The sequence below is a fragment of the Ceratotherium simum genome, chromosome 34 (assembly GCF_057802395.1).
Source record: "Ceratotherium simum simum isolate JZ-2026a chromosome 34, ASM5780239v1, whole genome shotgun sequence".
NCBI classification, from domain to species: Eukaryota; Metazoa; Chordata; class Mammalia; order Perissodactyla; family Rhinocerotidae; genus Ceratotherium; species Ceratotherium simum.
The window spans coordinates 19218405-19235023 of NC_141933.1; the positions used below are offsets into that span (position 1 = coordinate 19218405).

The following is a 16619-nucleotide window of genomic DNA, read 5'->3' on the forward strand; positions in this document are numbered from 1 at the left end:
GTCCTTCTCTTCAGCCCCTTCGTGGCATAAAGTTCCCCCACTATAGGGGAGTCCCCTGGTGGATGGGTGGGGGTCCCTGATGGGGAAATATCCCCTAATCATCTAGTATTACTTTCAGGAAAAAGTTAAAAATCTTTCTATCAATTGTATTTCAGACCTATGGCAAGTGGTCTTGATTTTTGCCTTCTTTACTTCTATTTCCATAATTCATCCAGATATGGATCATCCACACTTTTAGAAAAATGTGTCACATGTTTCATCACATGAACATGATTTGCTTGGTCTCTTGGTGGAATGCTCTGTTCCTAGATTAACTTTTGTTAAAATTAAAGCATGTAGTGTCTGCTGACAAAAGTCTGGATGTTTCATTCGTGTTATGATGTCTACTTGGGCATCAGAGAAGTTATCTAGCTGATTGAAAATGTAATTCTAGAAAAGATTATTTGAGACAGAAAAAAGAAAAAAGTAAGAAACTTTCCTGTCAAAATCATCTACGCAATTCAACTATTTCCAGGCAGGTATGGAAATAAAATGATCAGGCATGTACCTGCAAGCCCTATAGCCACTTCTACGTGTAATTACGTTTGTTGTTTCCGGTTATGGAGTTCTTTGACCGTTTGACAATGTGTTTCTAGAATTGCATTCCTTTTTGAATTTTAAGGTTGTTTCTCTTTACTACAGCATGCCTCTCCTACATTGCCCCTCTGTATGCTTTATTACGACTGGTTTAGTATCTGTGTAGGGGCGTCTTTCATGTTTATCTACAAATGAGAACTACACTCTTGATTTACCCCAGATAAGCTTGTCAGTTACAAGCTGAGACAAATTCAATATCCATCCACCATCAGAGTAGACTGACCTAATCCCTAGCCTATCATTCAGATGGAGAACTGGATATTTCTTTACTCAATTAAATGTCTCTATCTCCTGAAAAAAAATCTAAAAACTGAAACAACATCTCAAATGTATCAGTGGCTTAACAAAATAAAGAAACATCTTACACTCATATCACAGTACAGTTTTGCAGTCAGTGATTAAGAAATTCTGCTTCCTTTCATCTGAGTCCCACTCCTTCCTAGTTCCCCTTTGCAGTTCCCTATTGGATCCTCAGCACTCAGAGAGCTGAGAATTAAAGACAGACAGAAAATAAGGAAACAAATGCACTCTTGAAAGCCTCAACAAGTAATAGACATGTCATTTCTACCCATATGCCATTGTAGAAGCTGATAACGTGGTCTAACATTGACATGAGGGGGCTAGGGAATCTTGTTTACTGTATGTCAAACAAACAGAAATATATCTGGAGAGCATCAAGCCAGACTCTGCCACAGTCCTCATTCTTGGTCACTAACAGTGTGTTTCTCCTATATGTAAATTTAAATTTCACCTGTTTTTAAATCAAGTTTAAAACACAAAATAGCATGCTGTAACATGTACACCTTTATATTTAAGTTTTAACATGAAATTTACACAGCAGAATAATTTATGGTAAATACTTATGTATTTTAGATTGGCACTATATATAGCCATTTGATCATCAGTAATTCTCATTTTATAAGGTAAAAAGACAGTAACAAATTATCGCCTTAATTCGTTTGTATGTTGGGGGTTTTTATTTAGATGGTATTACTTACGTGATGATATCTATGTAGACAATGAAAGAAATAGCTGGATAAATTAAGTTTATGCCAAAAATAAGCAATCTGAGCAAGTATTATGCTAAAAGAGAGATAGATTAAAAAAAAAAAAAGCTTCACTCATCATTTACCAGTCCAGTTTGATTGAAAATGAAACCAAATGAGTTGCCAGTATTTTAATGGGAAACATCTGAAGGAAAAAAAGACAAACTTGATATTCTTAGTGGTAACTTCTTGCAATTTGTTTGGGCACTATAATGATTCTCTTTGTTCAAGTGTCATCATGCTCAACTCGAAAGACTTGGCAAAATAATGCAATGAATATCCCTAGCATCTTAATTTTAATTTCTATTGCTATTCTCCGCAAAGAGAATTAACAGTTCAGGCAAGAACTCTTGGAGAACAGGTGATTCCATATTGTGGCAAAATAGTTAACTCTACATCATATTATTTCTCTGAAAATGCAAAGATGCATTCATAGTTTTTGCATTAGTAAAGAATAAGGTATAAAACTCTGGGGATGTCACTATTATGATTCTGCCCTACAGTCAAAGCTTTTCTACAGAGAATCGGGTAGAGAAGCAGAACAGAGAGATGAGAAAACAATCCTGACCTTGTTCAGATAACTAGTTCCAATTTCTCCTAAGGGCTGTCTCCATCTCTGCTCATTTAGGGGGTGGAAAGAGTTAAAAGATTCATTACCACACCTGAAATCCTCTACAATATCTTTGTGTGAAGGCTCTATTCTTAGTCTGTCCTTATATTAATCATAGGTTAATTTTTAAATCAGAAAGAGGTAACATCAATGTGTTGAATGGGTAAAGCTTGTGAAAATATAAGCTAGAGTCATTAGAAATTATTCTCCAGAGGCTTATCATACATTACTCTTTATTAGCTGATGTCGTTTGGAAAAAAAAGAAAAAAAAAAGTAGCATGATAGCTAAATAAATGGGAAAGACACAGGGATGGTTATAATGACTTGTAGGGAAATAGTATTGGGACATCAATTATTAAATAAGTGATAATTTTTAAGTAAAACAGTCCTTAATCACCAGTGAATTTGTTGGGGACAGCAGACTAGTCTGCTAAATATGAGATTTAATGAAAAATTAGTTTCTTCTTGGCAACACAACCACCGTGACTATATCAGAAAGTCCATCATAAAACAACAAGCTCAGGAATGAGTCAAGATGATGGATGTTCACAGTTAGTTCATCCATCCATCAGTTGATGGACATTTGGAGTATTTCCAGTTTTGGAATAGAGTGAGTAAAGCTGTTATAGATACTGGCATGCAGGTAAATATGCGGACATATGTTTTCTTCCTGTCTTGGGTAAATAACTCAGAGTGAGATCGCTGGGTCACGTGGTCATTGTGTGTTTCACTTCATAGGCAACTGTCAGACTGCTTTCTAAAGTGGCTGCACCGTTTTGTTGTCTGCCAGCAGTGGATGAGAGCTCCAGTTGCTCTGTATCCTTCTCAGCACTTGGTATTGTCATTTATTATCATAGTTTAAACATTCTAGTCATTCTGATAGGTGTATGGGATCACATCATGGTTTTAACTTGTATTTCCCTAATCACAAAAATGGTATTTAACAGATTGTTCATGCACTGGGTTGCCATCTGTGTATCTTCTCTGGTGAAGTATCTGTTCAAGGCTATGTCCATTATTTTACCTGTTTATCTTTTCTTTTGTTTTCATATTATTGAGATTTTAGAGTTCTTTATATATTCTGGATATAAGTTCTTCACTGGATAGCTGTTTAGCAAATATTTGGTACAAGTCTGTGGCTCGTTTCTTCATTCCCTCAACACGGTCTTTCACAAAGCAGAAAAATTAATTATGATGAAGAACATTTTACAATTTTTCTCCTATGATTCATGCATTTTGTGTTTTATATAAAAATTTGTGATTAAACCATGGTCACACAAATGCTGTCTTATGTTTTCCCTAGAAATGTCATAGTATTAGGTTTTATGTTAAGGTTAAGGTTCATCTTGAGACAAGGTTTATATATGGTGCAAAGAATGAGTCCATGTCTCTTTTCTGTGGCATGAGGCTGTTCTACATATTCAACATCATTTTTTTGAAAAGCCTATCCTTCTTCCATGGATTTTCCTTAGCAATTTTGTGAAAAATCCATTGCATGTATTGTGTGAATTTATTTCTGAAAATAATATTCTGTTCCATGAGTTTAGCTGCCTATCTTTTCATCAAGGCCACACTCTTTTCACTATTATAGTTTGGTGGCCAATCTTGAAATAAAATTATATGAGTCCTTCAACACTATTCTTTTTCATAACTGTTTTAACTACCTTAGTTCCTTTACCTTTTCACAGAAATTGTAGAACAACGTTATCAATTTCTTCAAAAATGCTTCTTTAATTTTAATTAGGGTTACTTTGAATATATAGATCATTTGAGATTGCATTTAATTAATAGATACTTGGTTCATAATTGGGCTATCTACTAGTATCATTTTTCTTTCTTTCCTTCCTGCCTTCTTTCCTTCCTTCCTTCTATTATTTTTTTCTCTCTTTTCGTCTTTTCTTAACATTCACATTCCATGACCAACATTCCCTAACTACTAATTTAGAATCTCTGGGTTTAGGGCTCAGGCATCTATGTATTTTACAAAAATTTTTGAAGAATTCTTTAAGTACATTGCCAGGTACTTTATTAGTATGTGGAAGCCCCGAGAAACGACAAGACCCTACAACTCAAAAAGTCTGACCTTGATCTCCTCCAGATCTCTATCTAATGTTCTTTTACATCAAGTATTATAGTTATCTGTATATTGTCCCATCCGCCTTGTCAATACTTCCTATTCATGTGTTCATATCTTATCTCCTCTATTAAACTCTCAATGAGCTTAACTGTATCTCTCATAACACTTAGAACTGTACCACTTCAGAAGTGATAGTAATCTTTATTAAATAATTATGAATTCTATCATAGGTTATGCTTTCATATTATTTCATTATATACATGTTTACAGGATTTTGAGAGAAGTAAACAGATTATTTTCCCAGGAAGAGGACACTGGATTTCAGAGAATTTAAGTCAGGATTCCAATGGCACATAGCTATTTAGTATCAGAGCTAGGACTATGTTCTGTATCATCAGATTTCTTTTCCAATCCTATGCATATTCCTTGTCCCCTGAGGGATCATTATATACTAGAGACCAAAGTTCATTCATGTAATCATTTCTTATTCTGTAGTTCCTTGACCAGAACCATTCACTTGTTTGTTGCGGAAAAAAACAAAATCGTCTTGTTACTTTTCTGTCCCGGAAGACAATTAGTGTGTTTCCTTCTTGGAACATCCCTGTGGACTTCAAGAAGAGCTGGAGAACCTGGTATAAGGGTCCAAATGCTTAAGATTCATAGCACAACTTAATTGAGTGAGCAGTTCATTTCCACAGGTAAGAGGAAAGTTTTTTATCACTTACAAAATATTTTAGAAACTATAAGATTGAATGTAAAACTACAGTCTATGTTTTAACATTTGAATCTGAGAGAGACATTTCTAGTTAGCTCAGAATTGAATGAAAAATTAAATCAGGGAACTCCAGGGAACACAGGAGGGCAAATAGGAAAGACTCCCAAAACATTTAGGTCAATAGAGCTCTAAATTAGAAATTTGCTTTAATTTATTTGTTGGAAAATAATAGTCAGAGTAATGGTAGTAGATATGTACACCTGAAATTTATACAATGTTATAAACCAATGTTACTGCAATAAACAAAAAATTTAAAAAAAATAAACACAAAAAAGAAATAAATGACCATATTTAAAGTCTAGAAAAATTATTAAATGGAAAGAAAATTATCTATCAACCAGCCACTGGGTATATGCTATTAAAAGATTATAAATTTTTTAAATGGAAGCATATAAATGAATTTTAAATGTGTTTTATTATTTAGCTAATTGATCTAGGAACTACTTCAAGTTTTTATTTTTATTTTTTTGTTTTAGTATCATGGTACTTAAAGGTGATGCCTTTGTAAAAAATTTCAAATATTTAAGGATGATATTTTGCACTATTTCTAGGGGATAACAGTTCCAGAATTATGGCATGTTACAATGAGTCTGCAGTATAGTCAAGTGGAAATAGCTTAACGTGCAGCAGCAGAGAAAGGCTGGATTGAATCCTGGCTCTACTAGAGATTTACTATGTGAGCTTGGTCTTATTGGTCTAGTTGGTCCTCAGTTTTCTCATCTACAAATGGACACTGAAGGATTTAGTTTGCAGGTTGCTGTGTAGATTACATAAGATAATGTACACAAAACTTCTACCCTATAGTAGCCACTTAATATCATGTGGTAGCTGCTCTTAGCTTTCCTTCTTCTCAAGCTTAGTGCGTGTAGTACTGTTCACATGAGGGTTGAGCAGCTGATTTTAGTTTTCCAGAATGATCATGTTTTGTTAAAAATTTGGTACCTATATTTTTATCTTTCTAGCCTCTATCTCTTAAAGTGAGATCGGCTAAATATAAACACAATCAGCTCTAATTTCCTTAAATATTAGTTGAAGGAAATGTCTGTTTGAAGAACACCTTGGATGAAGTAAATAAAACTCATACTTTTTGTCTATCCTTTCTCAATTCCCTACAGTGAAGTGGATAATTGCTCTAATGGGACATGATTGGGAATAAAACATATCTCCATTCATAAACCACCTTCTTTCCCTACAAATAAGATCAGAGACATCAAGGGTTATGAGAAATTTATCATGGACCAAATTATCAGGGAGATTTAAGAAAACATACTATTATTTTACTGACTTGCCCAAAGTCAGGATGTAATGACAGAGATGTACCTTTTTAAGGAGCCTGATAACATTTCATATTGGGATTCACTGGGCTTAATCTCATAGGAATGGTATTTTAATGTATATTAAGAGTCATACAACAAACATATGTACAGTTAACATAAGACATTGCTTCTGGTTTGGAGCTAGTTCATTGCTCAATGCTTAGATGAAAAATTGATTTACAGCTCCCTATTTATTTTGTCATACTTAATAAATGTTAAATGTCTTATTTCATTTATATGCACCCTTCACATAAAATTAACACTTTTAATAAAACATATTTGAATGCATCTCATAAATAAACACTCTGAAATTACACCACGATTATGTAGTGTCCAAGATATTCCTGAAAATTTGAACAATCTTAATTATTCTTTGGTTTGGAAGAATAAAGTTACTTTTCCAAGGTCACACTGTCAACAGGTGCTAAATCTGAGATTTTAATACAGGATTTTAGTGTTTAAATGTAATGTATATATAAATATAATGTCTAAATATAATCGTTCACAATTGTCTGGTCCAGAACACATCAGTTAAGTAAATGTTAGAGTTGAAATGTAGCTGAAATTTCCCTGTGTATGTCAGTTAACATGTATTTTGCAATGAATTCCTTTAGTAGACCACCTGTTGGTGCATTTTTCAAAATTTGCTTGCATTGTGTTATGTCTTTTCACTCTGCTTCTTCGTATCTGCCTAATTCCTGTTTGGTCCCTGACTCAATTTAATAAATATTTTTGTATGTAATCCGTGTAATCTTGAAAGAGAGAGAGAGAGGGAGAGATAGAGGGAGAGAGAGAGAGGGAGAGATGGGAGAAGAAAGAGAGAAAATGAGGAAATTTGTAAACATAAATGTATTTTTTGTGATGCCTGAATTATACATCAATATTTTACATTATTGATTGAGGATTTATAAGTTATTTTATTAATATAACCATTCAAACTAAACTAGAATTTATTATAATTCAGTTGGGAGTGTGAGTTATCATGAATAATGTATGAGTTGTCTGAATTAAAATAAATATCAATATTTAGCTTAATTAAATTTTTTTTCTCTAGAATTCTGTAAGGATTAAATGAGGTTTTTTCTTCATAATCCCACTCTTAAAAAGCTATTTAATCAATGTATTAGGAAAATCTGTCACATAAAACTGGGAGAACCTCCTGGGAAAATAAGACACGTGGCTTTCTTTTCCTTCTCATGATAGTTGCTCATTCTCTTCTTGCTGCATGGTCGTCTCAATATGACAAAAATGTAGTGTGTTTCATGTTAGGAATATAAATCATCTGTAGGTCACTGAATTCAGCCAGGCCTGCACACGGCACATTCTTCACTACTTTAGATACATTTTGATCTATGACAAGCTGAAGGAAACACACGAGTCACCATGCTGAAACCCTGCTCCTAAATATAATAGACACAATATTTAAATATGATTCAATGATAGAGGATTTCTATCCAGATCCGGATGACTCTTTAACTTTTTGTTTATCATGCACTTTCCTTTCTTTATACTCCACTGAAAGAGAAACAGTTTGACAACGTAAAGAAATATACCAAAAATAAAACAAAATACTGTGATTTAAATAATGATTTTATTCTGTTAGCAATAGTGTCTATAAAAAACATATCATCTATTATTAGGTAATATTTATTTTATAGAAATTTTAGAAACTTCTTAAAAAACTATAATATATTAAAAGGATGGCCATGATTGATTTTGACCGAAATATTTATCAAAAATACGCCCAAAGACTTTGCAGGGATAAAGAATATATGTATAGAGAAAAATTTTACATTGGTATTTGGTTAAAATTTGAAAAATATTAGTAGGATAATAAATTGTGGAGGGCAAAATGGACACTTAGTGTTATGTGTTTCGAAGAAAGAAAACTGAAAAACAAAACGAAACAAAACACCATGCTCTGTCTTTGTTTGCAAACAAGTTGCATCTACCTCCAGAATAACGTCTATTGTTCTATTCACCACTGTTCTAGAAGTCCTAATGATATGGAAAACAGCCAGAAAAGACATCAAACGGTTTGGTTGGAGAAGACTGCTTCTTAACATGTAGAAAAGTAAGTCTGACTTATTGCATTTTCTAGCCATCTGGGAATCTTTTAAGATTTAAATAGTTTTCACACTGATTTTATAATTTATTTCAACCCAGTCTTGTGAGAGAAGTGTATTTGCTCCCATTTTGCTAATTATGAACATTAAGGAGAGACATTTCATGCACACCGTAGAAAATCTAGAGTTAGCGCTCAGATGTGTAGTACTTTCTATTACAATACTTTCTGATTTAAAAATTTGTATATTCATTTGTCTTTGTGAATTTTAAGATGATGTAATAGGACAACAGGAGGGAGTAAATGTAACAGAAAATATATTAAAAATTAAACCAAGTAAATTGGCTGTTTTTTAACAAGACAAACTTACCAAACAACTGAATGAAATAATTTCTTTACTTATTTATACAGGGTAACGCATCCACTTGGACCCAACTTCTTCATCACTGCCTATTCCTTCACTGCCAGGGATTCCAACAGGCCCTCTCAGAAGCAAACACGAGGCTATAATTGGATGGGTTCTATTTTCAAAAATACTGCATTTAGAACATATAAATAACTGAAATGTCGGGGTTGCCATCAGATGTAGATTTATACACAATCCACGTGAAGAATGTGAGTGAAATTACTGTGTTTATATTGATGGTCTTCACAGATGATTCTGAGGTGCAAGTCTTCCTATTTTTTCTCTTTCTAGCAATCTATCTTTTCACTCTGGTAGGAAATTTGGGACTCATTGTATTGGTCATTGGGGACTACCAGCTGCACAACCCTATGTACTATTTTCTGAGTGTGTTATCATTCTTGGATGCCTGCTATTCTTCAGTTGTCACTCCAAAATTGTTGATCAATTTCTTGTCAAAGGATAAAACTATTTCATTCCTTGGATGTGCAGCACAGATGTTTTTCTATGTTACATCTGGGACCACAGAATGCTTTCTCTTGGCTGCAATGGCATATGATCGCTATGTAGCAATCTACAACCCTCTGCTGTATTCAGTTAGCATGTCACCCAGGGTCTATGTGCCGCTCATCGTTGCTTCCTATCTTTGTGGCATTTTGAATTCTTCAGTGCACACAGGGGCGGCATTTACTCTCTCCTTCTGTGCATCCAATGAAATTAGACATTTTTTTTGTGACATCCCTCCTGTCCTCGCCATTTCTTGTTCTGACACAACCAAAAACCATCTTCTAGTCTTCTACTTCACGGGCATTATTGAGATAGTCACTATCCTGATTGTCCTGGTCTCCTATGGTTTCATTCTGTTAGCCATTCTGAGGATGCATTCTGCTGAAGGAAGACGAAAAGTCTTTTCTACATATGGATCTCACCTAACTGGAGTGTCACTTTATTATGGAACAATCTTCTCCATGTATGTGAGACCAAGTTCCAGCTACTCTTTGGACCGGGACATGATAGTGTCGATTTTTTACAGCATTGTCATCCCCATGCTGAATCCCATCATCTACAGTTTAAGGAACAAAGATGTAAAAGAGGCAGTGAAAAGAGTGTTTGGGAAAAATTGGTTTATCAGTAAAGTATATCCTTCAGATTAAACATTAAATTGAAACCAGTTAAGGTTAATGTTAGTTGTCTCCATATTGAAAAGTTATGATTAAAGTGTTTTTTTTTTTTTTTGGTTTCATAGTTTCTTTCTGTTCTTCTCAGAAATTTTCAATTAAAGGTCACAGTCAACCCAATATCCACACAGTCTTTACACATGCAGAAAACTGTCATGCATCTGCTTCTGTTTGTATACATATATAAATATATGTCCCCCACATACACAGAAACATATATACACACATATATACACATATATGCTGATACGGTTGTATTATTTTCCTAGGGCTGCCATAGCAGAGTACCAAAGACTGGATTGCTAAAACAACAGAAATTTATTTCATCACTTTTCTGGATGCTAGACTTTTAGGTGAAGGTGTTGACCAGGTTGATTTCTTCTGAAGACTTTCTCTTCCTGGGTTGCAGATGATCATCTTCTCTTTATGTCTTCACATGATCTTTTCTCTCTGAATCTTCATATCCTGATCTCTTCTTTTAAGGTCAACAGTCATATTGGATTAAGGCCCACTCTAAACGCCTAACTGGATTAAGGCTCACTCTAAATGCCTAATTTTAAGGTAACTACCTCCTCAAAGACTCTATCTCCAGATTCAGTTACATTCTGTGGTACTGGGGGTTAAGATTTCAATATGCAAATATTGGTTTATTTACGCACACACATAGGCATATATGTATGTAACAATTACATTAAATTGTAAGTTTTATCTTTCATCTCCGTGTCACTCAAATTGGACAGGCTCCAGTAGCTGCAATCATAAATAACTTTATAATTATATCTCCTTAGCTTGAGCAAATACCACCTAACTGATAACAAACCACAGCTCACATAATCCCAATCCACTCTCCATGGGGTCATTGGCATCTGACTCCAGTTCAAAGCACTCTGCTCCATCCTTAGATCAATGCCTCTGCAGCAATCTAATCCCAGCCTGTGGTTTAAGGACCACAGAGTATGTGTTCAAATTCCTGGTGTCCATTATCCCGTTGTTTGTGAGGGTACATTTCTCTCTCTTTTATTATTTTCTTATTCCATCCAGAGCATGGACATTAAACCCGTTTTTATTTCCTCATAGAATACAGAGACTAGGCATTAGCATTTACGAAGATTACAGTTAAACTCAAGAATGACAAAAGACAAGCACAATTTGGAGAATAACGTACAACTGGCTGGCAGATTGGGCTCTTCCCACAACTAAGCCCCAGCTGTCTTTATGGGGTTCCCTCAGGGCTGGTCCTGACTCAGCTTGGCTTTTTTTTCATGACTCCTACCTCTCTGTGACGCCACTTCTCCTCAGTGTCCAGGCCCAAGAGCCAGGGTACAGAAGAGAGGCTTTACTATGTACATGTGCAGCACTGTTGCCAACAGACCTTATCTGCATTGTAAGATTTGTCTTCTTCAAAGTTTCTTATAAGAGGTAGTGTTTTTTCTTCCTTACTTTCTTTCATTATCATTATTGTTATTATTATTATATTTTGTAAAAACCCGTGTATTATCAACAGAACAGTCTTCTAGAAAATAGAGTGCAACCCCAGAATGTTTCTCTAAAGTGGAATTATTAAGTTTAAGTAACATCTCAGCATTTCACACACAGAGCATCTCTTACCACGATAAACGCCCCCACAATTTTTCTGCATTTCCTTTCTCATGTTTGGAAGGCTCTGCACACTGCTACTCACATGATTTTTTCCTTTACGTGTCTCTTGTTAATGAGGATCTCATTGACTACATTATAATCACAATTTATCCCCATTGTATCTCCTCGTATTCCATCTTCCTTAAATTTTTCCATTGTGCTTAGTATTATTTTACATAATATGCATGTTAACTTATATTTAATTTATTGTCTAATCCATTTTCCTTGGCCTGGAACCATGTCTGACACATATTGCTGCTGAATATATATTCCCTTAATGAGTGGATATTTTAGGTGGTGTACTGTCAAAAACAGTTTATTTAATTCACTTTAGATATATATGAAACAGAGCTAGCACTTTTCATTTAGCTATTTGTAGGTTGTTTTAGAATTTCTGATTTGTTTTTCCCTTTTAAATTTTTCCTCATCTTTCCGTTGGTCTACTTTGCTATTCTTTTCTAACTTTCTGGTTTGGATGTGGATTTTCCAGTGTCACCATGTCGGAGGCATCCCACATATTTTATTCTCTCACACTTTCATTATCAATATTTCTGACATTTTCCATATTTCTCTTTGAATTAGGAGTAATTTAATTAGTTTTAAATGGCTAATGGAATAGTTTGAGAAGTGTTTTTTTCTATAATTGTCATTTATTTCAAAACAGAATGCAGTTTGCATTTTTTTCTGAATTCAGACATTTTTTGCCAATATTGGCATTTTTCATAAATGCTGCACATATTCTTGAAAAGAAAGAGAATCTTCTTTTATTGTGATCAACAGTTAGTCATACTTATCTATAAAAACAAACTTATTACCTGGTAGTAATTTTGTTATGATTTTATTAATGATTGGTTGACTAAAAATATATAATAGAGATGTATTAGGTTTTCCTAATGTTAAAATGCTTCTATGTCTTTGCGTCTCCCATATGAGAAGTTTTCTGATTTAAGATATTTGTTGCTACAATACTTTTTGCATAGATAACACTCACTGCTAAGTTTTCACTGTGAATTACAGTCTTTCATTACAAAGTATCTATTTTTAATTTATTTGGATGCTGTTCCCTGCATTCTGTATTTCTTGATATTAACATTAGAACCAATGCTTTCTTTTCATGTGCATTACCTAAATATGTCTTTGCCTGAGCTTTTATTTTTATTTTTACCTTTCTGAAACACTTCATAATATATTTGGATTTAAAAAACTATACTGAATGTCTTTTATTTTTTAAGGTATGTTAGGTACATTTTTAATTATTGCTAAATATATATTTAGTCTTTTCTTTGTCATATGTCCATAATACAAATATGTGTCATACACATACAGATGCATACACAAGCGTATATACACAGTCATACTTACAGGCAGAAACACATTTATATTATCCCCATTGTCCCTTTTTAGATACAGTCTCTTGGTTTCCTACTATGAGAAATATTGATGTTAGTAATTAACAGTTAAATTTCAGTTTCACTACCTTTAATCCTATACTCATATTCAGTTTCCTTGGTTCAATTTTATCTTGGCATGGAGTATTGTTTTTGAAAATTGTTTTGTAGGAAATACTGACTTTAGTATATATAATTTAGTACTGATCATTCTTTGGTGACACAGAACATAATGTACTCTTTCAATGGGAAATTTCAATTCAGAAAAAAGTCTCAATCATAGCTTGTGATATTTTTGCTGTTGCTTTGGCTTAGTTTTCTTCTTTGAAGTATCAATTCATGTGCATGTTCTGCTTTCTTTATGTATTTCTTCTTATCATCTATTTCTCTTACTGCTGTATTTTTATGGGACCTATTCAGTTTTTCTTTGTTTGTTTCATGTGATCTTTTTTTCTTTATCAAATGAAAATGATTTTTAGAGATATCTAAGGTTTAAGATATAATTTTTGGTATGTTTAAAGAGTTGTGCATTTTCATCACTCCAAAATGAGAGCTTGCACTGGCTAACAGTCATTCCCTATTGTCCCACCCCTAAACCTAAGAGCTACTAATGCACTTTCTCTTTTTATAGATTTGCCTATTCTGGATATTTAATATAAATCGTATCATACAATATGTACTCTTTTGCATCTAACTTATTTAACTTAGAAATATGCTTTTGAGGTTCATCCGTGTTGTAGCATCTATCAGTACTTCATTTCTTTTTATTGTCCAACAGTATTCCTTTGTGTGGATATATGACTTTTTGTTCATCCATTCATCAGTTGATGGACACTTGGGTTTTTTCCACTCTTTGGCTATTATTCATAATCCTTATGAACTTTTTTGTACAAGCATTTAAGTGAACATATGCTTTCAATTATCTTGGGTAGATACCAAGCAGTGGGCCCAGACACAGAGGGTTTCACTGGTGATTTCCACCATTTAAAGAAGAATCACTACCAATCTTTCATAGATTCTTCCAGGAAATAGGAGAAGAGGAAACACTTGTCAATTCATTCTGTAACATCACAAGTAGAGAAAACAAATGGTAAATGGGCTATTAAATCTTATGAATACAGATGTAAAAATTCTCAACAAAACACTGACAAATCAAATTTGGCCATTCTTTGTATTATTTTGTCATAATTTTACTTTTATGTATTACTTAAACTTACAATTCATCAGCATAGTTTTGCTTGTCATTCATTTTTTGAAGTAATTAAAATTAAAAGTTCAATACTTTTTAAATTTACCATCATTTTTACATTTTTGATGTTTTTTATTTCTTTTTCTAGACCCATGTTTCCTTCTGTTATACTCCTTCTGCCTGGAAAATTGTTGAAGCACGAGCTTGCTGGCTGTAAGTTATTTCAGTTTATATACATGTGAGTGTTCACTTGCATGCCTGTGTGTGTGTGAGTTTTTGCATTTTTTTCCTTACAAAGTCTTTATTTGCCTATATATTGGAAAGATATTTCAAATATTTCAGTGCGTATGAAATTCTGAATTGACAGTTATTATCTTTCACTACTTCAACTATAACTCCTTGTGATCTCCTGGTGTGTCTCCTTTCTTCCGGTGTCTGCTGTAATATTTATGTTTATTCTTCAGTATATAATATATATTTCTTCCTCAATTCCTTAATATGTTTCTACTTATGTTTTCTTCCATCAATGATTCTGATTAGTGTAGTGCATTTTCTTTGTTGGTTCGCTTGCTTTTTGCATTTTTCTGTGATGGTTAATTTATAAGTCAAATTGGGTGAGCCATGTAGTTCTCACGTATTTGGTCAATCATTATCCTGGGTGTTTTCGTGATGATGTTTTTCATGAGATTAAAATTTAAATCGGGGCACTTTGTGTGAAACAGATTGTCCTCCACAATGTGAGTGAGCCTTACTCAATCAGTTGAAGGCCTGAATAGAACAAAAGAACTGCCCTCCCCTGTGCAAGAGAGAATTTTCCAGGGTATTGCTTCAGACATCATCCGAAGCATCAGCTCTTCCTGGTTCACAGAAGAGTTTTTGGACTTCAGCTGAAACGTTGGCTCCCCTGGGTCTCTAGCCTTCTGGCTCATTGTACAAATTTTGGAGTTGCCAGCCTCCATAATTCTGTAAGGCCATTCTTTATAATAAGTCTCTCTCTCTCTTTATACACACATCCTATTGGTTCTATGTCTCTGGAGAACCCTGATTAACGCAAACTTTGTTAATGAGAATGGTTCTGGAGAATCAGAGTTTTAAAGATGAATTTTCTGAATTGGTTCAGGAGTTTCTGCAATTGGCCATCTAAGATGATTAACCATTAGTGTCATTTAAAGACATTAATGACTATATTTCCAGTAGTAAAGAGAACACTGATAGTGTGTGGTGTGATCTGACAATAGGGATATGCAAAATATTGCCATTGCATATTCCTAATAAAATGTTTATTAGAAGCAAGTGTCTAGATGACCATGTATATGGTACTTTCAAACATTTTTATAAAACTAACAAGAATAACAAGATTGGCTTGTTGCTGTTAATATCATTGGACAAAGATGGGAAAGAAAAGGATAAACTTAGGAATTCAAATTCCCAACTTGCGCCCATAAATGACTTCAAAGTTTCTCTGTCAGCCCCTATCTCCTGGAATTACAGAGCTGAGATTGCTGGAAACACAACCCAGAATCACCCACTCTTGCTGTTGAAGTGAAGGCGTTAGTTGGGGAAATAGTGGGATTCTGAAAATTGGAATGGAAAGCTGTGATAAGACCCTGATGCAGCTGGGGCCATTGATCCCCTAAATTTTGATGAGTTCACTTGGCTAATAGAAGTAGCCTTACTATTATCATATGAGGATATTAATCTCCCAGTGCTTAAGGAAAATATTATAGCCTCCCCTGAGGCAGTTATCATGCAATATAATGCTGATTCTCATCGGGACCCACCTCTACCATCCCTCTTTCCTTCTAGATCTGTAACTAGACACAAGTCCCAGCAGGGCCCTACAGGTGAGGTATGAAATGTGACGCATGAGGAGGTACACTACATTACAAAAGAACTACTTGAGTTTTCTAATTTATATAGATAGTAATTTGGGGAACATGTGTAGATAAAGGGTATGGGGTAATGATGGAAGAAACATAACATTGGATCAGGCCAAATTGATTGATATAGGTCTACTAAGCAGAGATGATGCATTTCATGTTGCAGATCAGAGTTAGAAAGGGCTCTAACAGTTTGAATAGTTGGCTGAAACATTGAGCAAAAGGTAGCCTACAGTGAGGAAATTGGTAATGTCCAGCCTGACTTGGTTTAATGTAGGGAAAGGGATTCAAAGTCTTAGGGAATTAGAATGTCAGAGTAGATCTATCATTTAAGACCTACTCGCCCAAAACTGGGAGGATCCAGAAGACATACCTTCACCAGCACCATGAGAAATAAATTTATGAGGGGAGATCCAGT

At 34.2% G+C, this 16619-nt stretch overlaps 1 protein-coding gene across 1 annotated transcript; it reads left to right on the forward strand.

Annotated features, from left to right (window-relative positions):
• The first annotated feature begins 8950 nt into the window (after positions 1-8950).
• On the forward strand, positions 8951-10176 carry LOC106800234 (olfactory receptor 5T1-like). The gene has a single exon (XM_014779726.2). The coding sequence runs from the start codon at positions 9090-9092 to the stop codon at positions 10080-10082; it is 993 nt and encodes a 330-aa protein (XP_014635212.2). The 5' UTR covers positions 8951-9089; the 3' UTR covers positions 10083-10176.
• The last annotated feature ends 6443 nt before the right edge of the window (positions 10177-16619 follow it).

Bases quoted from the DNA above. Each gene is read 5' to 3' on its own strand.
- LOC106800234 (XM_014779726.2), top strand. From the start codon at position 9,090: ATGTCGGGGTTGCCATCAGATGTAGATTTATACACAATCCACGTGAAG.